The following is a 25995-nucleotide window of genomic DNA, read 5'->3' as shown; positions in this document are numbered from 1 at the left end:
CCCTTTTAAAATACTCTTTAATACCTTCCATTTGATACCCATGTCATACAAACACATTTCAGGGTTTCCCTAGAAAAAAGTGTGTCCTGAATGAAACTACTAAACCCCTGTTAAAATAATCAAAACAAAAAAACTCATATTGATAACCTCTAACAAATCTAAAAGGGTAGAAATCCACCCTATATATGTTTAGACCATGAACTTATTACGGAAGGGCGGTCTTAACAGTTGCGTTTCTCCATCATAATATTTCTCACAGGGAATCTTAACATTTTTGCGACAACCATACGCAGTCTTTATTCGTTGCAGTCGCGCTTACAACTGAACGATGGAGAGCAATAATATATCGTCGGTCCAATGCCAAAGAAACGAATGTGCATATTTGATGTGTTGAGAAAAACGCGTAAGACATTGTTAAGAAAAGAGATTTAATTAATAGAGATTCAATTTTGTATTTTTCAACCACTATTGGAAGGTTTACTTTGGTAAACCACTAAGTAATGTTAATTGAAAAATGATTTTTAAATAAAAAAAAAAAAAAATGCACATTTGTTGTTTGGGCTTTGCAAAATTTGACATATATATATAATATTACGTTTAAACAAAAATGGCACATTCGTTTCTTTGGCATTGTACCAACGATATGTGAAGCAAGCCTGGTTCAATCGAACTATGGCGCGCCGACTACTGATTTTTATGCAATGGCTGTACCATGGCGCAACGATACAAGGTGGCAGCATGGCACAGCTGATTATAAACTTTTATTATTTGATTTGATACATCAACTTCCGGTGCAGTACGATTTTGACATTTGTCCAACGAATTTACAAAAACAAAGTACATTGACATTTACATGTTTGTAGGTATGTAGGTATGTCACCATGCTGCCACCTTGATCATTCCGCTATGGGCTGTATGCTGTACTCTATTCATATTCAGAGCCGGAGCATATTTTTCGTTGCTACTGTTGCTCTGGATTAGCGAATACAAACATTGGCTTAAAATGAAAAATATTAAATTTTCGTGCTTAAAATTTACCTAAGAATATTTCAAAATTCGAATAATCGTGCAGCAGCAACGATGTACGATTATTCGATTTTAACTAATCAAATTCTGAAAACCAGTAATTATAGCATTCCAATAATTTGAATTTTCGATTAATCGAATCACGAACTCTAACAATTACTCTCTTCTGAATTTAATTCGAAGTTTGCGGCTTTTAATTACAAAAAAAAAATATTCTACTGCCATTACTTAATTTAGTACAAAATTTCCATTTATTTTTACTTTTCTGATATGCAATTGATCTAAATATAGAAATTATTTGATCGTTTTCGAAATTGGTTTGTTCTTTTTGAAAAGTGTTTGTCTCATTTAGGTACAGTTCAATAAAAAAAAAAAATACAGTTATGTGTCATATATATTATTTCTAATTGCTGTTTTTATTTGGAATCCAAATAGATAAATACAGTCTTGGTTGTAAAGTTGGAGATTGAGCTATTAGCGTGCTTTGGGCAATTTTGGTCGTAGAGCTTTCGTTTAGCTATATTTTTTTAAAAAATAATTTGTTAAAAATAAACGGTTGGGAGCACACAAAGAAATCTATTTGTACTATGGCACTATTGTGAATATTTGCACTGCATTACTGGGAGTTGCTCTAATACGCTAGATGGCAGCGCAAGCTGTAAGTTTTAGTTGATTTATAGAACAGCTGATTCTTGTTGATATTTGATAAGAGACTTTTATATTGCTTGCGCAAGATGCGCACGGGTCCGGCTCGTCTTAATTTAATGATATTCTATTGAAATAATGCGAGAAATCTTTATTTTCATTGGTGCATTTTTTGTTATATTTTTATTTTAAATACTTTACGATTCTTAAAACATAGTTGTCATTGGTACATCTGTGAAGACATACAATAATACGGAAGGAGTTATATACAAACAAGTTCAAACAATAATGATCTTCAAAACAGACAAACAATTCCCTTTTACATTGTTTTTGTAAATACATATATTACTTAGAACTATACTCAACGCTTACCTTTTTATTTATATCTTATTGCAGTGATGGTTGTGGAAGCATTTTTGAGATTATCCGGATAGTAAAGCTTGTGCAATAAGCGATAGAGGTGATATGCATACATTTTTCATGAGCGGCGGTTTTCTTACAAAATATGGTTTATTAGAATTTGTAAGCAGTGTGGAAAAGATTATTAATAACAAATTTTTTATCAGTATTTGTAAGGCATAACTTAAGTTGCTTAATTTAAAAAGAAGCAAAAAAAATAAATAAATAAAAGCTCATATGATAACAGTGCAGCGATAGCGAGTAAATGACAAATTAGCGGGTGTTGCAGACGCATTTTGCTTACGGTTAGTTGAAGACGAAGCCTTTCAAAAACATTTTGTTGTAGTAGTATAGTAGTAGTAGTAGTGGTAGTAGTTTGAGCTAAGTAGTACAGTGGTGGTTAATATTATAGGCAGCGGTAAAATAAAGTATGCTTATTATTGCAGCCAAAAACGCATTTGCCGCTGCTTTTATGCTTTTCATAGAAGCTTTAAATTATTATTAATAAAAAATCAGCGTAATTAGTAGTAGAGACTAGTTTAGTAGTAGCATTGTTATTAGCAGTAGTTGTAACATACGGCAGATTTAAAGTTCTAGAAATTATATAGATCGTTTGATTCATTGCGAATATATGACTTTAGAATTGTGTAGATTTAAGATATTTAAATTTTCGTTTAATTTTTTATTATTAAATTAAAAAATATATTTTTTAAAATTTTCTATTATGTATGTATTAATAGTATTAATTAAAATGTATTATTAATGCTAATGTTTTTATTTTTATTTTTATTTTTTTCAAAATGTTGTATAACTTTTTTGGGAGTTTTTTTAAAACAATTTTTAATAAATTAAATTTGAATCATATTTTGTTTGGAGACATTAATGGAGTTGGTTTTTTTTAGTTACTATTGTTTTATTTATATAGTTTTTTTATAATAAATTTTTAATTGTGTTTTCTTTTTGGTTTATTTTGATTTTACATTTCTTCAGTTTCTATATTCAAACCTTCTTCGACGATAACGGTACGCTCTTCGACGAATGTTTCCTCTATTAAAAGCCGGGCGTTTTTCAGTAATTGGGTTGCATTTTAATTTCGTGCGTGTTTTTTTGGGCGTTTGGCAAGCAGCAAGCAAGCATTTTTGAAGCATATTTCATGGCGCATACAAAATATAAAAATAAAACAATAATATATAAACAATTATATTACCATTATTGCATTTATGTGTTTCGGCATTTTCGATTTCATCAAATTTTCAAATTTTGCTTACCGTATTTAATATGCGTTATGGCCTCATGACTTTCAATTATTTGCGACGTTTCAATTGTTCTCTAAATATTTGCGCGCGTTAAGTTACAAAGTGTGAAGCATACGAAGAGAAATATATACAGATATTGGTTTTTAGTTTGATGCAAATATATGTAAGCAGATAAATAAATTTGTTTTACTATATTAGTAAAAAGAAACAAATAAATAAAAAATAAAAAAATTATAATAAAAAAAAAAAAAATTATATATGAAGCAAATCAAATTTTATCTTTAATTTAACTCTAACAAATTAAGTTTTTCATATAAACAAAATTGTTTTAAACATTTTTAAATGTTTTGAGAAAAATTCAAACTTCACACCCAATCAATAAAATTAAATATTGATAATTGTTTGATGTATTAGGCTGAGGTATCACCAATTATTCCAAAAGGCAATATCCGATATTGTGCAGTACAAGTACAATAACAAACTTAATTATGGAAAAATACTACACCGAAAGAAATGAAGCTGGGTAATGACGGAATACACGTCGAGCCGTTCAAACACGTATGCGAGGAGTTGGTAAAGAGTATGCATATTAAGCTGGGTTGATTTGCAAGGACGAAAGTTAACCCATATCGCGACATCGATTTTTCGACAGGTTTTGGGCTCAGGAAAAAAAGTTCTACTAAGCATACCCAAAAAAATAATTTCGAGCCTGCAAAATTTGAGTTTTTTGACTTTTTTCTTTGATTTTTAAGGTTTTTTTCATGACCTAAATAAAAAATTTTTATTTGATTTTAAAATTTTCATGTATACCCTGTCCGACTCAAAATTGTCCGCTAAAAACTTTGGCGATAACAGTTTTTGAAAAAAAAAAAAACATCTTTTGGGTTTTGAGGAGTGTTTGTGGTCCGATCCGGTCGATTCCGACAATTGTCAAATCCCCCATCAAAAAATGCCTGCTTACCAAATTTCATCAAGATATCTCAAAAATTGAGGGACTAGTTTGCGTTAAAAAAAACGGACAGACGGACGGACAGACGGACATGGCTAAATCAACTCAGCTCGTCCCCTGATCATTTTGGTATACTTATTGGTGGGTCTAACGGAAACATATACATACAAAATGATTTGGAGCCTTGAAAATGAAAAAAATCCATTTCGACCAAAACAAGTCCCAAAAACAAAAAATTTTTTTTTTTTAAAACTGTTAATGCCAACGTTTTTATCGCATAATTTTAAGTGGGATAGGAACTATGAGACAAATTCATTTTCATCGGCAACGCTTTGCACATTTCTCAAAAAACCCTTAAAAAAATGGCGAAAAAATAAAATTTTTCACCAAAACACTCCTCAAAACCCAAAAAATATATTTTTTCAAAAAACTGTTATCGCCAAGGTTTTAGCGGACAATTTTGAGTCGGACAGGGTATACATGAAAATTTTAAAATCAAATGAAAATTTTTTAAGTAGGTCATGAAAAAAGCCTTAAAAATCAAAGAAAAAAATTCAAAAAACTCAAATTTTGCAGGCTCGAAAATTATTTTTTTGGGTATGCTTGGTGGAATTTTTTTTCCTGAGCCCAAAACCTATCGAAAAATCGATGGAGCGATATAGGTTTATAAATCGACCCAGCTTAATGCATATACGCCCATGCAAAATACAGTAGAATGAATGCACGCCTCGAGATTCGCACTCTTTAGGCAAGGCGTCTTCCTTTCGATTTCTTTAAAACAATGCTGGAGCAGCTGATTTTAGCAACAGAACTTAAGCGTAATGGTACAATCTGTTATATCTATATGATATTGATATTATTATTTGTCCTCAACAAACGTGCTGTGAGTTCTGCCTTCACAGAATTAGATAAAGAAGCAAAAAAAGTGGGTCTTGCGGTAAATTAGAACAAAACGAAGTATTTGCTGTCTTTCAAGAAATAATCGCATTTGCGCCTTAGCAGCCATGTCACCGTTATATAAATTCGAGTCTGTGAAATATCACCTTAGAAATCGAAGCATAACTCTAGCCAACAAGTGCTACTTTGGACTGAGTAGGCAAAGTCATCTCTCGATACAAATCATGTTCTACAAGTCGCCCATCAATCTGATGTATGACTCGGAATCATGAACGGTGTCGAGAGAAGAAGAGATGGCTATAGGAGTGTTCGAGACAAACGTTATCCGGAAGATTTATGGTGCTGTCCGTGATGTCGACGGCGAGTATCGAATCAGGTATAATTATGACCTGCATGAGCTGTAATGAAGCTAGTAAAGCCAGCAAATCAGATTTGTTGTTCTTGAAGATATTCAGTAAAATTTATCGCACTTAAGTCAACCGAGTTTTTTGTCAAGAAATCAAATTTGCTTAGTAATTTTAACAGAAAAAAAAATCTGTTAGCGTCAGGTTAACAATATTTTGTAAAAAATACAGATTCTCAATCAATCTAACTGATTTTTTTCTTTGAAAGAACTGATTTCATTGGACATTTCCACAACGAATATTATGGAAATGCAGCAGTTATTTTTAAAGAGAAACTTTAGCTAACGGCCCTCACTACTTTGTTCTTATGACTATCGTGCCATAGAAATTACTTCTGTCATATCAATAGCCAATGTTATTCTAATGTTTACGGAAATGTGTAATTTTAACAGTTTTCATTTGTGTTCTTAGGGTGACATTGATAACTGTTAGAGCCGAGCTGGGCGGCCACCGTGGTATGATTGTAGCGTGCTACGTCTAAAATCATGAGTTCGAGGCTGGGAGAAACAACATCAAAATCTTTTTAAAACATTTTTTTTTTAGCTGACTTAGATTTGAGGACCTTTTTTCCAATGATCCATTTTACATAGCTATTAAATGGGTTTTTGAGTCGAAAAAGTCCGGGTCAAAAAGGTGAAGTCCGGGTGAAATTGTCATGACGAATCATTCATCCTTTTTATTTTTCATACTTCTTCCAAAAAAATCCACAAACAAAGCTAAATGCGGTCTTTTATTTTATAAGTCTGAAAATAAAAGTTGAATCCGGATTTTTATTTTTTAAGAAGAGAACAAAGGTCTGACCGCATATCCTTATGAAACAAATTTTTAGCAGTCGGTTCTCCTCAATATCTGTATTTGAAACCTTTAGGGAGACTTCAAGATTTTTGTAACAAATACTAGAAATTTGTCATCGAAAAACCATAAGCAACTTTCATAGTACTACACTTATACTCTTCCATAGTAAACTTGCACCTGTTTTTATACTCAGCTGAGCAGAGCTCACAGAGTATATTAATTTTGGTCTCATAAAGGTACCCCGTAACGGCATAAACTAATCGAGATAGATATAGACTTTTATATAGCAAAATGATCTGGGCGAAGAAAGAAATGCATTTAGCCATGTCCGTCCGTCCGTCCATCCGTCTGTCCATGAACACGATAACTTGAGGTATCTTAATGAAATTTGGTATGTAAGTTCCTGGGCACTCATCTCAGATCGCTACTTAAAATGAACGAAATTGGACTATAACCGCACCCACTTTTTCGCTATCGAAAATTTCGAAAAACCGAAAAAGTGCGATAATTCATTACCAAACATGGATAAAGCGATGTAGCTTTGTAGGTGGGTTGACCTTATGACGCAGGACAGAAAATTAGTAAAATTATGGACAATGGGCGTGGCACCGCCCACTTTTAAGTTTTATTTTTTTTAATTTAAAAGTTTTGCAAGCTGTAATTTGGCAGCTGAATAGGCAATGTTCGGTTACATCCGAACTAAGCCTTCCTTACTTGTTCGCTATAAAGTTGAATCCAATGGAGATATGGCATTGAAATTTGATATACCGCTTTCGGGTAAAACACTCCATTTAGAATCCACAATTTGTGTGAAGTTAATTCAACAGCCATTTGCGATGAACAAAATTAACAGAAATATCGGTTGCATTGACCTGTAATCCGGTTGATTTTATTATAGGGTTTCGTTGTATTCTTAAATCATGTAATATCCATAAGATAATACCATCGATTGCTCCTCAGCCCTATTACACAGCCAATTTTAAAAAACTTTTCTCTTTTATTTTCAGGTTGTAGCGCGCTGCTAAGTACATTTGACGCTAAGTTGAGTAACCAATGGAGTAATCCGGTAAAGTATGTAAGTATCTATGTAAGTTCTATATAAGCAAACACTCTTATTCATGATTTGTACATATTTTATTTCAAGCCTCGGTCTTTATATTTATTTTTTTTCAAAATAGAGAACAACAGCAAAGCGTAGCTTTGCTACAAGCTAACGTACGAAAGTTTGTACTGTCCAGCAATAAAGGGCACTTCCCGCTTAATAATGCAAATAGTCATCATTGGTTAATTCTTTGTATTTCTATGAATAGAACAAAGCAAATTTAACTGCCAACAACTACACGTAGCTTTGGTAGAGTATGCACTTTCGTCCAAAGAATAAAATATGCAAAGATTGCCATTGGGAAAATGCCGGCCTTGGCTGAATGTGTTTATAACAGTTCAACCATCTCAGGAGAGCGGGCCCAAATCCCACTCCCGGGAGAAAAGGAGCTGTCGCCTTGCCCGTCCTGATGTCACGTTGTTTTTCCTCACATATTTAATAAATAAAATAAATGCTTTCATGCATTAAAAGCAATAATAATAAATTATTTTCATTCAAACTGGGAATTTTATACACATATATTTGGCTATATATATGTTCCTGGGCATGTATGTGTGTAAAACGAAATTACGCCTATTGCATCAAAATTTGCATTGCAAAAAGAAAAAATACATTGTGTCAGAAACAGAAGCAGCAACGATTAAAATTGATATTTTATCAGGATAAAACCCTAAATGTATTTTCAGGTTTTTATGCAATTTTTGTAAATTATCCTTAAGATATGTACATTAGACCGGGTCGATTTATTAACCGATATCGCGGCAGCTCAGGAAAAAAATTTCCACTACGCATACCCAAAAAAATAATTTTCGAGCCTGCGAAATTTCATATATTTTAAATTTTCATTTGATTGTTTAATTTTCATGTATACCCTGTCCGACACAAAAATGTCCGCTAAAAACGTTGTCGATAACAGTTTTTTGAAAAAAATATACATATGAAATTTTTTTAGTAGGTACATGAAAAAAACCTTAAAAATAAAAGTCGAAAAAATGGAAAAAATATGAAATTTCGCAGGCTCGAAAATTATTTTTTTGGGTATGCGTGGTGGAACTTTTTTTCCTGAGCCCAAATCCTATCGAAAAATCGATGGTGCGATATCGGTTAACTTTCGTCCATACAAATCGGTCCATCCTAATGTACATAAAGTATTGGTCATATGAATGATGAAATATACGCATTTTTCCACAAAAAGGATAAGCTAGGACTTTCATTCCAACATATGTACTTATAATATGGACAAAAACCCAAACGGATTCGCAGCGTAACTTTTTAGCATCCCATCGTTCATTAAGGAACACTGTGATTAAAACGCTTAATTAATCAGACCAATTCTAAATATTCTCGCCGAATTTTGTTCTCGCGGATTCTTTTATTCCCGCGGAAAAATTCCTCCAATTCTATTCTCCTAGGGAGAAGAATAATTGGGGAATAGGAATTTCGAATTTTCGAACTCAGCTGTTTTGTGAATTGAAATTTCGTTGCGCATTTCTTATTTCGTTTAAAAAATTTAAAAGTTTAATTATTGTTGCAAATTTGTTTGAAATTAAGAAATAAAATATAAACAATGCACAGTATTGCATTTAATGTGTTATTCACTGAAATGAGTAATGAATTTGTGCCACTACAACATCAACAGAGGAGCATAAGAAGTAGAAGACGGCGGGATAACAAATCCGCTGGAGTTGCCTGCTTTCATTCAGCAAAGCAATTTTCTAGCGGCCAAGTCGAGTTGAGTTCGCCTTTCGCCATATGCCAAAATCTATTTAAGCCTTCTTAAAAACCTTGCGCAATTTCTGGATGGCTGCATCGAATATACCAAGAGCTCTTCTGTTGCTTATGATATACTTAAAATAAAGACTATTGTGGTTGTTGTTGTTTTTGTATTAACAGTGAGAATATTGTGGTTGAATGTACATTCATATTTTAGCACAAATTTGTACAAATAAGTGTTCTTTCTTAAAAGAACCAATTTCCTTTAATTATTTTGAAGCATTCCCTTTGATTTAACAAGTGAAAAAACTCCTATGAAATGGCAGAGAAATCTCCCTCTCCCTCACATTCATAATTCCTACTTTTCTCCCATAACCGGTTTCCGCTTTTTCGAACATTGTTCAGAATAGGAGGAAAGGGAGAAGTGAAAAAACTCACAAGGAAATTTTATTTAGAATACGAGGAATGAGAGAAGAGAAAAAACTCGTACGGAATTTTTGTTTAGAATCGGCCTGAATATTTTTTTCTAGTATAGAATCATACCAAATACAAAAATTAAAGCCTACCCTAATAAAAACATATCCTACCAGGTGAAATATTCCTAAGGTCGAGGTTATTTTCAAAATAGTTTCTTGCTTGAAGATCAAAACATACTTGAAGCTGATTTTCAAGGTCAAGGTCAATATTAAATAACAGTTATAAACATATGTTTTTCTTTGCTGACGCTTTTCGTCTGGAAAATTCAGTACACAAATTTCCGATTTTTTTTTGGATTTTTTTTATTTGCTCTTATTACGTTTTTATAAATATTTTTTTCTTGCTGGCGCTATTTGTTCGGAAAATTCAGTTTCTTTGTCAACAAGTGTCTGTAGATGTGTGCAATGTTATCAGTGTCCGTTTTGTAATTCATTCTTATGCTCGGCGGCGTGTTTATAATATGCAAAATTTCCAATGTTAGGCGTTTGGTGTAGCATTGTTCTTGTGCTAAAATTGATGCTTTCTCGAAGTTTGGAGAATGACCGCTAAATGCACAGTGGGCCATTAGTGCTGTGTTTTGGATACATGCATCTTGGCATTGTTTGAAGGCAGATTTGTGTTGTGATATTCTAGTTTTTAATTTTGACTTTGTTGTTCCTACGTATATGTTGTTACAGGTTTCGTGTTTGTTTCCATTACAGGGTATTTTGTAAATTAAATTGCTTTTTTCCATTGGAGGTATTTTGGATTTTGTTATTAAATATCTCGTTTAAGGTATTTGTGGGTTATTTTATTTTCTCTTTGTTGTGAATGTTAGATCTTGTTAGCCGTTCTGAGAGATGAGGTACATATGTGACCGATTTATAAACCTTCGGGGTTTCGTCTTTCCGAAGATTTTTCGTAGTTTTTGCTCTTTTTATTAAGGTTTTAATGATATTTTCTGGAAAGTCATTTTGTTTTAATAAGCACAATATCTCCTTCTCTATTTCCCTGTGGTAAATTTCGTCTGATATGTTCAACATGCGTCGTATACAGCCCATTGCTGTATTCATTATCATCGTTTTAGGGTGTTTCGAATGCAAATTGATGACTCGTCTTGAAGCTGTTGGTTTCTTATACCACCGCATTTTTAATTTATTTCCTCGTCTGATTACAATAGAATCAAGGTCAGGTAGTTTACGCTCTTCTTCTAATTCTATTGTAAATATGATGTCTCAAAACTTCGAGAAAGCATCAATTTTAGCACAAGAACAATGCTACACCAAACGCCTAACATTGGAAATTTTACATATTATAAACACGCCGCCGAGCATAAGAATGAATTACAAAACGGACACTGATAACATTGCACACATCTACAGACACTTGTTGACAAACAAACCGACAGTATCAAGCTCCACGTCAAATCAGTCAGACGTGTAAATTCATGTATGTAAATGTTTATAATTGTTTATGTTAAAATTTTTTATAATATAATTGCAGTTGCCCTTGAGAACGGTTACCGATGCGCAACCGAAATATATTGAGAAGAACATAAAAAACTTGTGTTTTTACTCTTTATGACCTAGAGCCAGCTCATAGTTAATAAATATAATTGAAAACAAAGGGCGCAAAAACAATAGTATATTAATTATGTTGGTAATTTTCTAGATGAAATATGCTCTGACTGTTGCGTACTGTAAGAGGATGCTAGGATGCACGTGGGGCCTATCATCCAAAACTCTTTTATTGGGTATTTACGGAAATTGCCAAACCCATTTGCAGATTATCAATGATTAGCATAACGGGAGCCCTAAAAAGACTTGAGGTCTTGGGGTAGCTTGAGTGCAGGCTCGCGCCATCTAATATCGGAACAATGGAATATCGGAACAAGGGACGCCTGAGTTTCGAAAGAGATATTAAGGCCACAATTGAGCCGGAGGGTTGGCGCAAGGGTGCAGCAATAGTAGATCCTACAGGCGGCCAGATTACTGCAGCTTCTTTTAGGCAGAACTTATAGCCTTGGAAAGAGCAGCAGGAATTGTGGAGGAGACGTGCTTAAGCTGCAGTCGCTTCAATATATATACATATATTGATAGTCAGGCGGCGATTAAGCTAAGTAATCTCACGCCGTACTTCACTAAGAAATGTCCTGGAATGCATTGAAAAACCTTCGCTGGGGCGGGTACTAGGTTCCTGGTCATAAGGGGATATAATGTAACGAGTTGGAAAAGAAGGTAAACGTCCCAATCCTTAAGGGAGAAATCAAAAGGAGACAGGAGTTGCATATGATCCATCCAGCAGGAAAAGGCGAGGACAGAAGCGCGGGGCTGTACAATTTCGGAGATAATGTGCAAATCATATGATATTAGACACACAAAGTGGCTCATATCTTTGCAGAGAAAAGATTCAAGGCTGATGATGGGCATTTGAACTGGACACGGCCTTCTTGTTGTTGTTGTAGCAGTGACAGGGCATTCTGGCATCACATGCTTGTAAGCTAGGCCACGCCATCAGTAACAGCACATATAGAAAGTGCGAGATGCAGGAAGAAACGGTTGAGCATGTTCTGTGTTCGTATCCTGCTGCCCCCAGATCAAGGCGGCAGCTATTAGGGCGGCAGAGTTGTCAGCTCTCGAGGCAGCTAAGAGGACGGAGTTATTCTATAACATAAGTCCTGGCACCTGATAGGGGTTCTTAAGTTTGTTCGTCAAACAAATTATGGTAACACTTTGGACACATTCAGTCTATGAGATGTCTTAATTTATCGGCTAGTTCACATTTACTTAGACCACAGCTGTTTAAAAAAAAAAAAAAGGAATACAATATTTGCACGGTAACTGCCAACCTCCGTTCTGTTAACTAACAGTTATTTATGTCAACGTAGGGGTATAAATGAAGACTGTCAAAATAACACATTCCCGTCGACATTACAATAACAGTGGATGTTGTTATGACATAGATTTCTGTTGCACGATATTCATTAAAACAAAGTAGGTGATGCATTTGCACAATATTGACAGTTGTTCATTGTTAATATGACCAACGAAACCAGTTCCTTTTAACAGAAAACCCAGTTGAATTCATACAGAGTCTGTAGATTTTACAGAATTTTGTTAAATTGAGACCAAAAGTTTTCTTCTGTTGAAAAAACTAAATAATTTGGATTTCTTGGCAAAAAATCGGTAAAATTGACCACTATGTGATAAATTTTACTAAATGTCTGTTAATTGAAAAAAAAAAAACACCAATGTTAATTTTAATAGCTTCATTTCTCTCGGTATAAAAGTAAAACGTTTGAGTTTCTGAAATGATTGCATTTGAGTGCAATCCCTCATTACTAACATATATAATATCGTAAAATAAAAAAAAATTTCATTCACGAGAAACTACAGTTAATACCTTTGATTGAATTAGTGATGTGGTTGTAATTATAATTATTTGCAATTTTTTATTGCGAAATAACGATAATCAATGATTGCAAAAAAGAGCGATTGCAAATTGGTGCACCGCTCTGGTGTATACTCTCTTACAAAAAAAAAAAAAAAAAATATAATATGCCTCTAAGCAGAAGTTAAGCAAAAGCATTAATTAAAAAAAAAAAAAACAAACAAAAAAACCATTAAACACAAAAACATGCACATCGTAGCCAACCTCTTTTGAAGATATCGTCCAATCTTGTGATATAAAGTCTTCTCTAACAAATTTCCTTATCACTGTCTCAATTGTTATTTCACATGTCTCAATCATGCGTATGAACGCCTTGAAACCCACTGTGGCAGCTAAAACTGTCTCATCTTCCGTTGTTGATTCGCCCAGAATTTGTGTAATTAATTCTTCATGACCTTCACGTTCGACTAATTGCACCAGCGCAGCTTGAGATTCAGCCTTTTGCAAGGCAATAAATATATTTTGTTCATACATATATAAAATTTCATAAGTATTACAACCGTAACGTAACAACAGACCAATTGAAGCTAAATCACGTAAGGCAGCTTCACCGGTTGAGCCAAAGGAAGCGGCATTAATGCTTTCAAGTAGCTCATTAACTTGACGATGTTGCCTTATAACAACCAGATCTTCAATTGAAATTATTTTTTGTGTAATTTTGCGGCGTATCGTTTCTACTGTTTTGGTGATTTCAATTGTTTCTCTTGTTTCCGTGGTTGTGGTGGTTGTTGTAATGGTTTTTGTTATGGTTCTACTTTCTTCTTGTTGTTCCATTTGGCGTCTTGATGCTAACAACTCAGCATCAGCTATAGCACGATCTTTCACTTCCATCACCTCCGATACGCCACTCTTTTCAACCAACACAGACACTGGTTTCTGTACTTTAATTACGTTAACGGTTGTCTCCACTTCTGATTCTTCAGGAACTGGTACAATTGATATTTCGGTTTTATGTACACGCGATTGTTGCGTTTGCGCAGATTGTGCGCTTGACTTTTTGGCTGTTGATTTTTTAATTACTGTCTTCTTCTTACCCTTTAATTTTTGTTCGGTTCCAGTTACAGTTGCACTAGTCGATATATCGAATTTGCCACGCGTCATTGTCATGCCAATTTCATTGATTAGTTTGCATGTATAAAAGCCAATGTCTGTATATTCAACATTTAAGATTTCAAGCGTCGCTATTGTCTCTTCGACTCTCATGCGATATTTGTTAGATTCTCTAAGCTGTACATTATTAAAATACCATTGTATATCTAATGCAAATAAAAATGAATTACATAATTAATTTGTTAAGAGGCATTGCTTTCTATGTTAAGTGACTATCTCATATGAAATTGATTACATGCATGAGCGTAGCCAGGACGATATAGGGGTCACTTTGCTTTCGAGGGGTCGTTGTTTCATTTCCGTTGAAAGTTGACGTGGCGAAGGGAATTAGGCCGAACTTCTCCTTCAATCAAGTCAAGGGCCCAGTTGTTATAGGCGGCAGGGTTTCCAGATCTCGAGGCAGCAACCAAAATATGTCGTAGAAAGCTTTTAGTATTTGCCAAGAGGACAGAGTAATTCTATAACATAAGTCCTGGTACCTGATTGGGGTTCTTTTGTTTGGTCGTCCAAGGAGCTCTGGTAACACCTTGGACACATTCAGTCTATGTGAGGTCTTTATTGACCGACCAGTTCAACCTAACCTAACCTTTCCTTCCAATTTGCTTCGTGCTCCTTTTAATTTTTCCTACAAATTAACGGGACGGAACCTACATGTTTTATGCTGATACCGAAAGGCATCTTTAAGGCAGACGACTTTTCACTGAGAAGCTTTTCATGGCAGAAATACGTTCAGAGTGTTTGCCAAATGACTTCCGAAGGACGACCCCGCTTAGAAAAACTTTTTTCTAATTGAAAAAAAAAAAAAACTGTTTCCAATATTTCATTGTTGCTTTGCCCGGGACTTGAGCCCGGGACCTCGAAGTGGTAGACAGGTAACGCTACCACCACACCACGGCGACTGCCAATATACACACTTTCTGTTTATTTTTATTCCCACAATGGCGTACTCGCGATTTTGTAATCAGTTCCAGTCTATTGTTAAACTAACAGAGAACTTCTCACTTGATATTTGCTTAGGAAGATCGCCAAATTGCGACCAGGAGTCGTTTTTGCTCCTGGACATATATAAGGCGAACACACTTGCCTTCTAGGCTGCGAGGTGATCAACTTTTGTCGCCTCCTTCTTTGAGAGCGGACATATTTCAAATAGATATTTGGAGCTAACAGTATCAACTTTTATTCATTGATGAGACCTCAACTGGCACATCATTTTCACCTATAATCGCACTCTTACAGACGCTTAAACCTTAATGGTTTTTATTCATTGAAAAGTGCGAGGCACAACTGACGTTATTCAGAGCCGTGGTGCGATATGAAATAATGTTCACCGCACAATAGTTACTATCTGATGGTAAATCTGTAAGTCTCAGCAGTTACCTGGAATATGTTACCTCTTATCAACAAATGTAAAAAGGAACGTTAAGGGTGCTTTGTGAGGCGACATGCATATGACCTGTAGAAACCATTTGTAGTTTTTTCGCCAAATTGCATTGAACAGGTAGTTTTCGGTCTAATACAGCGCACCCTGGATCGATACCATATCTTGTAAGGTATGGAAATCTCGCCGATCAAGTGGTTAGAAAAACCATTAAATATCTTTTAAAAAGACTTTGAACAAGTGCTATACTACATAAACAATCAGCGTCATACTCAGAATGTCAGTGTCTTTTAAGAACGCTTTATGTCACATTTACATCACCAAACGCGTCATTTTGTGTGAGAAATTCCAAATGTCACGCATTTCCTCATACAAATCGCATTTTCGAAATAAATCATTTGATCGTATTACATAGCATTTGGCCTTCAAATGCAATCCATACACGCTTGTGATATATCCTTCTAAAAGAAACCCTACACGAACATACATAAAAGTTGAATGACGTATCATAACCGTGTTCTGTACCAGAGTTATAAATAGTAGTTTCTACTAGTTTTTTTTAAGGCCTAACTAACAATTCTATCAGAAATTGCTTTTTAAAATTTTTTCTCCATTTTGTATCGTAATATTGTACATTTTTTTGCGATAGATTCGTACCCTGGCAGTCGAGTCTTGCAGGGAAGGTTAAGCGAAATGGCTTTCAAATGACTCATTTCGAAGTACTCATTTGAGGCCAGTGGAAACGTATAAAATAGTCGTAGTAGTTGAGGAAAGTTCATGCCCGGTGAAATCAGTATAGCGACAAAGTGCTTCATGAGGAATGTTGTCTACCATGGAACTCTTCAAAATGTGATACCTCTTTTGGCTTTTGTTAAAATAAAATAAGCTTTATATAAGGTGAACACATTTTTTTGAATATGAAGCGTAGGCTTGGATGCGAGAATTCGATGACGTAATATGAACATGTTAAAAAACTATGCCTCACCCCGTCCAAAGACTGGCTGCGCTCATGTTTACATACATAAAATGTTAGAGCTGCGTGGCTATACTGTACCTGGTTTTGGATTTCCCGCAAATTGAATTTCAAATTTGGCATTTTCGCCGGTGGCAGCACGACAATCACGCAATTCATTTGCTACTGATGGTGAACATTTAGCAGCTACAAGCGAAAAAATTATTGCAAAACTTCATAGTTTTATCTATTAATCTAGGGTAAGTTTAATACATATTTACAGCACTTTTGACTATGAGGATGGAAGGAAAGAAACATAGGAACTACAGATTTGGATGTGGTGAGTGCCATGTGTATGTGCTTATTTGTACACGTGATATGATGTTATGCATTGTATTGTGATTGTGTTTTTGGATAAGCTGTTCGAGGTAGACCCTAATGAATCCCGATTCGTACTTCTTAGCCACTGCGCTACCAATATATGAAATGCGGCAATCAACAGTGCGAAGCTGTGGGTCACGTCAGCATCAGGAGTTGATGCTGTACTTATTCAGTCCAAGGGTTTTTGATCTTTATACAACATTTATTTGAAACAACGTTTTCAAGAATCTACTGAAGTACAATCATTTGATGCGTCCATGGGCATTGCCAGAAGGGACATGTAGGGTTTGGTTTAGCTGTGGGAGATGGAGCTCGCCCGATTCATACGCTAAGATTAAGTACTTATCAAAGGCCGATTACAATACTATAATTTGATAAGGTTCAGAATTTAAGAAGAAACATGATGGCCTGCTTTTCCAAGACTCTCTCACACTCAACACTCAGATTTATATCAAAATTGTTAAACTCATGAAGTGAAAACGTTTACTCTCTCTTCCAAGGTCAACTACCAAGTAATGTCGAGTTGCGTTAAACTGAATGATGGGTGTCATGATGAGGTCAAAGAAGGGTGTGGTAATATTTCAAACATGTAAAATGGCAGTGTAGTAATTCGTTCGTGTCTTCGGAGAACTGGAGACTATCGCCGTATATAAATATAGTCTGGTGAAAGGCGCCCGACAAAAACTAGCAATCAATTGGAAGAGAAGCTGCAAAGACTAGTGGAGCGTAGCACGCTAACGTAATTTTTTTGAGCCGTTCAATAAGAAATTAGACAATTATGGAATGAAACGCTTAGATGGAGACGACCCAAACTCCTTCACATATTGTAATACGATATTTGTTGACTTAAAGATACAGAATATAAAGCACTCTACGGGGAATTAATAGAATAGGGCTTCATTAATGAGGATAGCCACAAAATCTTTCGAAGTGAAAATAAACTAGTTGGATAACGACTTTAGGGAAATTGAATAAAAAATTGTTAGAACAACAAAATTGGATCAAGTGAAACTATTGCAAAACTCCAAGGTCCCTATATCCGTGTTTGAATAGAAGCAGCTTTCTTCTCAAAATCAAATAAATCTGCAATATAAATAGTAACAAATGACATCACTAGACACAGTGATATCGCATCAATGCTGCGACTGTGATATATACCAGTTGTAGCTGGCAGATCACGCGATTTTTTCCCTGCGATTTTTTTCTGTTATATAACCCACATCGCAGTTCGCAATCACGTTTATCAGCGATCGTAATCCCAGCTCCCAACACAGCAGAAAAAATACTGCGGTAAAATGCATCCACGATTTTTGTTGCTATCTAGCTGCTGCAGTAAGCTGCTTTTTGCTGCTAGATGTCGTAGTCGCACTTTATTATCTACCGCTACATAGTTTCAGTACAAATCACAGGATCATTGCTTCTAATTATCGCGTTTTTTTTCGAGCGTGTACATGAGTAGGAGATATCGATTTTTTGATTCCATTTCAGCTTATATGGGAAATTGAATTGTTTCACATGGATTACGTCGGAAATATGTGTCTAATGTATATTGGAATAATTTTTCGTCATCGTGTTTGAAATCATCATCAATTGAGACAACACGCATTTGTCTCTAATCAGATTCCATAATGGATGCCGAAAAACTTCTAATATATAACAACTTACCACCCTGTCGGTGAAGCATTGTGTAGTATTTTTATGGTGAGTGCTTGGTTAAGTATATCTTTAAGTTTCTAAGTATTGTACTTACATGAGTCGTGTTGCCAAAAGACAGTTGTGTGCTGTAAGTTTTTCTCATTTCATGAGAATTTTTAAGTAATTTTAAGAATATGTTGTCTGTTTTTATAGCTTTAATAGAATATTCAGAATGTTCTGTGTATTTATGTACAAATGAAAGTGTAAGTAATGAATAAAAGTAATACTAAGGTTAGTCAAAGAATTATAAGAGATAAAACCGTAAAAGCTAGTACATAGATTAGTATAATTAGTAGCGCTACTGATGAATGGAGTTTTGAACAAAAAAAAAAAAAAAAATTGTGGAAGTATGAGAAAATGAGCAGTAACATATTTTATCAAATTTCGTCAACTCAATTCTTCTCTTTCCTTATATTCGATGTATTAAGAAAAAGCTTTCATAAATTTTGTATTTAATTTCTGAGGGCAACTGAATCTCAAAGAAGTTTTCGAAAAAATTCGAAAATTCAAGAAATTTTTACGAAAAAGTCGAACTTTTTAGCACGTAGTTTGGTAGCACATTTTTAGTCTAATCAAATATAAGTAAAACTTCTCTCAAAACGCGCATTGATTTTGCACAATTTTTTACAAAATATGAAACATTTTTTTTGTGGTTAGAACAAAATCTAAACACCATTCGGAAAAATATTTTCAAAAATATTTATAATATATAATTTATAAGACTAAAATTTATTGGGCTTGCAAACCAAACAAATAAGTTAAAAATTTTGGTAACATTTTTTCGAATTTTATCGAGAAAATTTTTCAATATAGTTTGCTAGGTTTAATTTCAAATGTCATAGAAGTATTTTCTTAAAATAGTGCAAATAAGAACAGGAAGATTTTTGTTGACGCAATTTGATAAAATTTGGAACTGCTATTTTTCTGTTCATTGCTGTATTGATTAGATAGATATTTTTTTTTTTTTTTTGAAATAAAGTTAGTAAATTTAGGGCGATTTGAACTTTTTAGAATTTCAGGGTGATTTTATTACCAACTGAGTTTTAATTAATCTTGAGTTAGTAAATTTCGAATAAAAAATGTATTGTGTCTATAATTACAGGGTGCAGCATTAAATAATATTTAAAATATTTAATTTGTTAATATTCGTTATCGGTGAAGCTTTAAAACAAGATGCCAAGATGAATGTAAAGTAAATTTTTTTATATATTTATAAAAATTGGTTTAAATCTATTAAATATAAATTAAATCTCAGTTATGGCGTATACTTTTGGGGGTCAGGGGTTGGTATATTTATAATTTTTTTTTACATGGGATAGGATTTGGGAAAAGCTTTTATGCTTTACAGTGCTAGCTTTTACGTATCATATACTATATAAAACGGTCAATATACATATAATATATATACATTTATGTACATATGTATATGATGTATTTTTGTTTTTTACATTGATTAAAAATTTTGTCGCATTGTTTCCAAAATACAAAAAATATGTAATTCTTATTGAAACTTGAACAAAAACACATTGATAAAGAAGACATAGTTAAGATAAGAAAACAAATACAAATTAGCGACAGTTGATTTTTATTTTGTACAGAAAAGAGTGTTGATTTTTATTTTTTCTTGAAGAAGTAGAATTAAAACACATATACAAAAAGAATGAGAACAAGACACATGACAACAATATTTTACAAAACTTATACCAGTTCATATGTAAGTGGTATAAATTTATTATAATTAAATATACATTGTAAGCTTACCTTTAAGCGCTTTCTGCATCTCTTCCATATGTGTAACCCATTCTGGTTTCCGATAATCCTTGGTTCCAACGATGCCTTTCGTGTTTTTTGTTTTTGTGTGATAGTAAGTAATTATAGAGTAGAATAAAAAATTAACGAAAGTGCAATTTTTTGTTTGTTATCAACGTGTTTTAATCCGTGTAATTGTTGTAAATACATAAAAACATAAAAAGAAAATTATTGTGTATAGAATAACAAAAAATTATGTAATATTGCTAATGAAAGGTTTTGGTAAACTCGTAAATGCATACTTATTTAGTGTTATATATAATTTATATAATATATATATGTGGTTTTTCAGGTTGAGGAATTGATTTACAAGGGATTTTAGAGGGATTAAGGTTTAAATTTATATAAGCTGCTCCCTGTAAAGTAGAATTTTTTTTATTAAACTTATAAAGCATTAAAATACATTGCATATACAAAAATATACATCTATACAAATAGTTATATACCTGCAAAATCAGGCTATATATAATCCTACCTTCAACTGCAAAAAGCGCCGTTGTTACTGCTACACCCAATGGATTGTGTGCCTCAAAGCTAATGGTGCCCACATCATCGGGATAGACATGATTGATGACGAGCACTGATGTGCCATCTTCGAAATTTTCGATTTGATATTCTTCGGATGCGAATATCTCCTCGTCGTCGCGTAGCCATTTGCCTTTCGGTTTTGGTTTGCCAATTACCTTAACTTCCAATTTCGCTAATTCACCCTCGCGTGGTTCGATTTTTTCTGGTAATTTCTTAATGAGTTTCGGTGGTTGTTCGTCGAGTGAAGATGTCTGCAAAATATATTTAAATTTATATATGTATTTGTAGCATTCCTTTCTATATTTATGTACATATGTATATAGGATCAAAGTTTAGATTTTTTTACAAACTCCAAATACGCTTACCCTGTCTAGCAGATCTTCTTCGGAACCAGTGAGTCCAGTGATTTCAGAATCGGGGATATATTCATAAGCTATATGAAAGTAAACTTGATTAATTTATATCTCGATAGACACATGTATGTATGTATATTTTATTTTTAAACTTTTTTTTAAAATGAAAATAAAGTTTATTAGAAAAGTTTGTTGAAAACTGTATTACAAAAGCGAATTATCTGACACACGCAGTCGAATAAAATTAGTATCTTACAAATTATAATAATTTCGTATCTCAATATGCAAAAATAATTGAGCCTTTGTTTAGCCTTACAAAATTTGGGTTTGCGCTTAACTTGCGCAACCACCTATTAACTAAGATTAAATTCAGAATTGCGCAGTTTCGACCTTAATACCGATTAAAGTAAAAACAAGCGCAAACGATATGTTACCATCGTTTATCCTAGTGTAAAGACACTAGTGATTCCTCTCAGAGGCAAAACGGACGTTCGTTTCGCAATAGAGAATGATGCCCTAAATGTGTAAATAAATTACAAATAAGCTAGGAAAATATCCTGCGTCCAAGAAATTTGCGACTGTGATTTCTGAGTAACAGCGCTTTTTTTTATAGCTGACAGTGATGGAAGTGCAATATAATCTAAATCGCAGTTCAAAATCACGCTTTTCAATAAACGCAACCAAAGACTCGACGACATAGGAACAATTAGCTGAGAGATGTGGTGTGGTGGTAGCGTGCTACGCCTACCACACCGAAGATCAAGTTTTTTTTTTCAATTAGAAGAACATTTTTCTAAGCGGGGTCGCACCTCGGCAGTGACTGGCAAGCACTCATTTGCCTCAGATGCCGTTCGGAGTCGGCATAAAATAAGTAGGTCCCGTTCCGCCAATTTGTAGGAATTGGAATTGGAAGAGACACTCGGCCTAAAATCTCTTCGGAAGTTATTGTGCCTTACATTTATATTATTTTTTTTATATAAGTCAATGATTCTCTTGTTAAGTTGTTGCTATCTACTGCTCGCTTCATAAAATTGTACTTAAAAAATTAAAACAAATTATCAAACTAACAATTAGTATTATTTGTTCTTTAAACCATGCCACAACTGCTATATACTTTCCATTTAAAATTGTATGGGATTTTGCACTTAAAAAAAGTTAGAGTACTAATACAAAACAAAAGAGTCGGCAGTTAAAACACTTAAAAAAATATCGGGAGGGGTACCAAAAGAAGGGTTTTGACCTAAATAACTATCGTCCCAAGGCTGCTATTATAAATTTTACATATTTCAGGAGCTTTGTACAAAAAGCACAGTTTGGTTTTTTTTCATATAAAAATTGTATAGTTTTTTTATCATGATTTTGGGTTGTCGAGTAAAAAAAATTCGTTGAATTTCGGATGCCCTAGTGCATGTGTTTGTAAGTGCTACCAAGTAGTGCTGTCAAAAATTTTCCACAAAAAACCAAATCAACAGAGCCACTCTGTTCATCCGACATTGATCGAGATATATATAAATTTTTATCGGTATCTGGATCAGGTTTCATTGGAACACAACACTTGTAAAGCGGTGTTGCGAACAAAGTATAGAGGCAATCACGGCCAGCCAGTTATGACGATTTCTTGCTAGCTCTAACTATTTTGAGCTGCAACTTGTTCATCCTTTTGAAAACAAATATTTCAAACCACCTCTCTTCTCTTTCTCAAAAAGTAAAACTATAGAAATGTTTTGCAGGCTCAGAAGGTCTCTAATAGACTAACTTGTATTTCGACTAAAATATGTTGACTACAAATTGTTTGACAAATAGTGCAAAAATAACCACATTTAACTTTTTTCGGCCATTTTCGGCTAGACTGAAGTAGTTAACTTTTTTCAAAGAGTTAGCTGTCAATAGTTTACTGGGAACTTACTTATACATAGTTAGCGTGTCGTTAGATTCTTTTGCTGCTGGGTAGTTTAGCGAAAATAAAATTTAGGCCGAAATTATGCGCATGTGAATTGGATCGATTGCATATTTGGTACAACAAATGTTTGGGCAATTCTCAAGAGTCTTGTATTCAGTGTAAGGGTTTTAGTTTTTAGTTATTGCTATGGTTTTTAATATAAAATTTAATTAAAGCATAGCACATATGACGAATAAAAGACCTTGTGAATCGCCTTACTATCTTATTAATTGTTTTTTAAAACTCTTATAAGTGCGAGCAGCGGTGTTAAATATTTGAAGTGTAAATTTTTTTTTGAAATATGTATGTGTTATTGTAGTATATTTTGTATATATTTATATGTTATATGTTTTGTCTACCTTGTATAAGAACAAATGATTTTGTTTGCGCTTCGCCTATTTTATTGATTGCCACACATTTGTATTCACCATCATTCTCGGGGAATACTTCCGTAATTTGCAACTGACATATGCCATCGGCCGTTTGTGTTATTGTTGTCTCTTTTGTTTCAACAATTTTTTCATCATTATGATACCATTCAACGCGTGGTGTTGGTTTACCAACCACTTTACATGTCAACAATAATGCCTCGCCATCCATTACTTTGATTGGTTCTATCAGCTCTTCAATGAATCTTGGTGATTCAAACTCTTCTACGCTCTCTTGTGGACTATCCTCCAATAGTTTTATGGTTGCAGTCGATGTAACCGAACCACCAACATTCTCTGCACGACACGTATACGCGCCAACGAATTGGCGTTGGAAATTCTCTATCAGTAATGTAGATTTGTTCGTTTCCGAAACTATACGACACTCAGTTGATGTCTTGATCGGTTCCAGATTTACAAACCATTGGAATGATGAAATTGGTTCGGATACAACATCAACTTCCAATATTGCTACCTCATTTTCACCAAAATATTTTGGTTGTAATGGTTTTATGAAACGTGGTGGTATAATCTCTTTATCGAGTGCTTGATCGGTCACCATAACCGAACCGGATGATTTCGCTTCGCCAATTGGATTTTTGGCACAAACTTCATATTTACCAGTACGCTTGCGATTCATATTGATAATTTTGATTGTAGTGGTGGTTTCTGTAGTTTCAATGGTAATATCTTCATTGATTTGTATTTCACGTCCATTACGCAACCAAGTGATTTGTGGGCGTGGCATACCCTCATATTTGGCCTCGTAAAGTAAGGTACCACCATTTGGTATTACTTGAGCATGAAGCGGTGTAACTTTTGGTGGTTTCAATTCCTCTGTTGGTGCCTCATCAACGCGGCTTAGTATGTTGGCATTACCTACGGCGCGGCCGTAATCATTTTGTGCTTGTACTGAGTATGTGATAGCTTCATTTGGTGTTGGATTAATAACTTCTAAAGCAACATCACCAGTTTCTTCATTGTAAAATGGATGTACTGTTTCGCTGGGTATGACTTCTTCTGTGCCGCGATACCATTTGACTTCTGGCATAGGTTTGCCCACAACTTGACATGTCACAGTTACTCTCAACAATTCGTGCTCCTTTTCTTCGATGAAGTTTATTTTGAGTGGTTTTGTGAATTGTGGTGGTATGCCTTGTTCTTTGTCTAAATTTTTGAAAGTGAGTTAAGAGTAGGTTAATTTGAATGTGTTTATTTTGGTAAATTGTAATAGTGATAAGCGTGTGAGTTTATAGTACATAAATAAGTTGATGTATATTAGGGCGGGTCGATTTAAAAATCGCTCATTGCTCTGTGAAAATCGTATTCTAGGGATCAAAATAAGAACCTTGCCGAAGGAACCATACCTCTAAAACGAATTCGGATGTCCCCCCTTTTGGGTCGAACTTTTGGGTAGGGGCAATTTCAATTCTACCTGCTGTGTCTTGTGGTGGCTTAAAAAAAAACAACACAAGCAATTTTGTCACAGTGATACCTTCATTTTTTAAACCGGTTGAATAAAAAACCCACACAACTATGTTTACGACATGCAAATGCATTAGAGTGATGCCTTGGTTTTAAAAAAAAAAACGCTAATTTCTAATAATTTTTTTTTTAATTTCTTTTCTATTACTAAGTTAAATTCATTTTTTCATTTACATATGTTCTGACTAAATAAATTTCTAAAGAGAAAAATAAACTCCAAAAGAAAAAAACAGGCATTTCAAAGTGGGATTTTTCAAAATTTGCCCCTACGACCCAAAGGGGGGGACATCAGAATTCGTTTTAGACGTATGGTTCCTTCGGAAAAGTTTCTTATTTTGATCCCTAGAATACGATTTTTACAGAGCAATGGGCGATTTTTTTGCCTCCCCACAAATCGACCCGGCCTAATGTATATGTAAGAGTATTGTACCTATCAAAACAAGTGCGTTTAACGCTGTGTCGGATATTTCACACCGGCCATGAATTGTGTATCTCTAACAATGTGAATTTTATTCGCCTTTAACGACAGCCATATTTGCTGCGGTTATAATCTAAGCCTCCTAACCCGCTATAGGCTTAGGCGCCTAGTCGTTCGTTTTAATGACACCAGGTCCCAACTATTTTTTTTATCTGAACACTGCATTGCACTTTGTATAATTCTGGATGTAACTGATACCATCTTTGTCTAAGTCCTTCAGAGGAAAGTTCTATACACTCCCGTATTGCCTTTGATTCAACATCTCCAAGGGAATATTTCCCCAACTAAAGCATTAATAATTCAGTACTAAACTAGGCTCTTGAAGATAAAGCAAATGGGATTCGTCGGGGAACAGAGAAAGAACAGA

General features: G+C 34.2%; 1 protein-coding gene across 4 annotated transcripts in view; it reads right to left on the bottom strand.

Moving 5' to 3' along the window:
• Window positions 1-25995, bottom strand: part of sls (sallimus) — a 223826-nt gene that overhangs the window by 104573 nt on the left and 93258 nt on the right. For 2 of the 4 annotated variants that reach the window (XM_067788666.1, XM_067788668.1), the window contains exons 17-20: window positions 23597-24832; window positions 21311-21378; window positions 20893-21196; window positions 20370-20444 (exon numbers count right to left, since the gene is read on the bottom strand). In XM_067788666.1, the coding sequence (XP_067644767.1) occupies window positions 20370-20444; window positions 20893-21196; window positions 21311-21378; window positions 23597-24832 (1683 nt within the window). Of the gene's footprint in view, window positions 1-3338; window positions 3400-13296; window positions 14349-16634; window positions 16740-20369; window positions 20445-20892; window positions 21197-21310; window positions 21379-23596; window positions 24833-25995 lie in introns of all 4 variants that reach the window. The other 2 variants (XM_067788669.1, XM_067788667.1) reach the window with 2 other exon arrangements.

The sequence above is a fragment of the Eurosta solidaginis genome, chromosome 5 (genome assembly GCF_040869045.1).
Source record: "Eurosta solidaginis isolate ZX-2024a chromosome 5, ASM4086904v1, whole genome shotgun sequence".
Lineage (NCBI taxonomy): Eukaryota > Metazoa > Arthropoda > Insecta > Diptera > Tephritidae > Eurosta > Eurosta solidaginis.
This window is presented reverse-complemented; position numbering and strand designations above follow the sequence as displayed.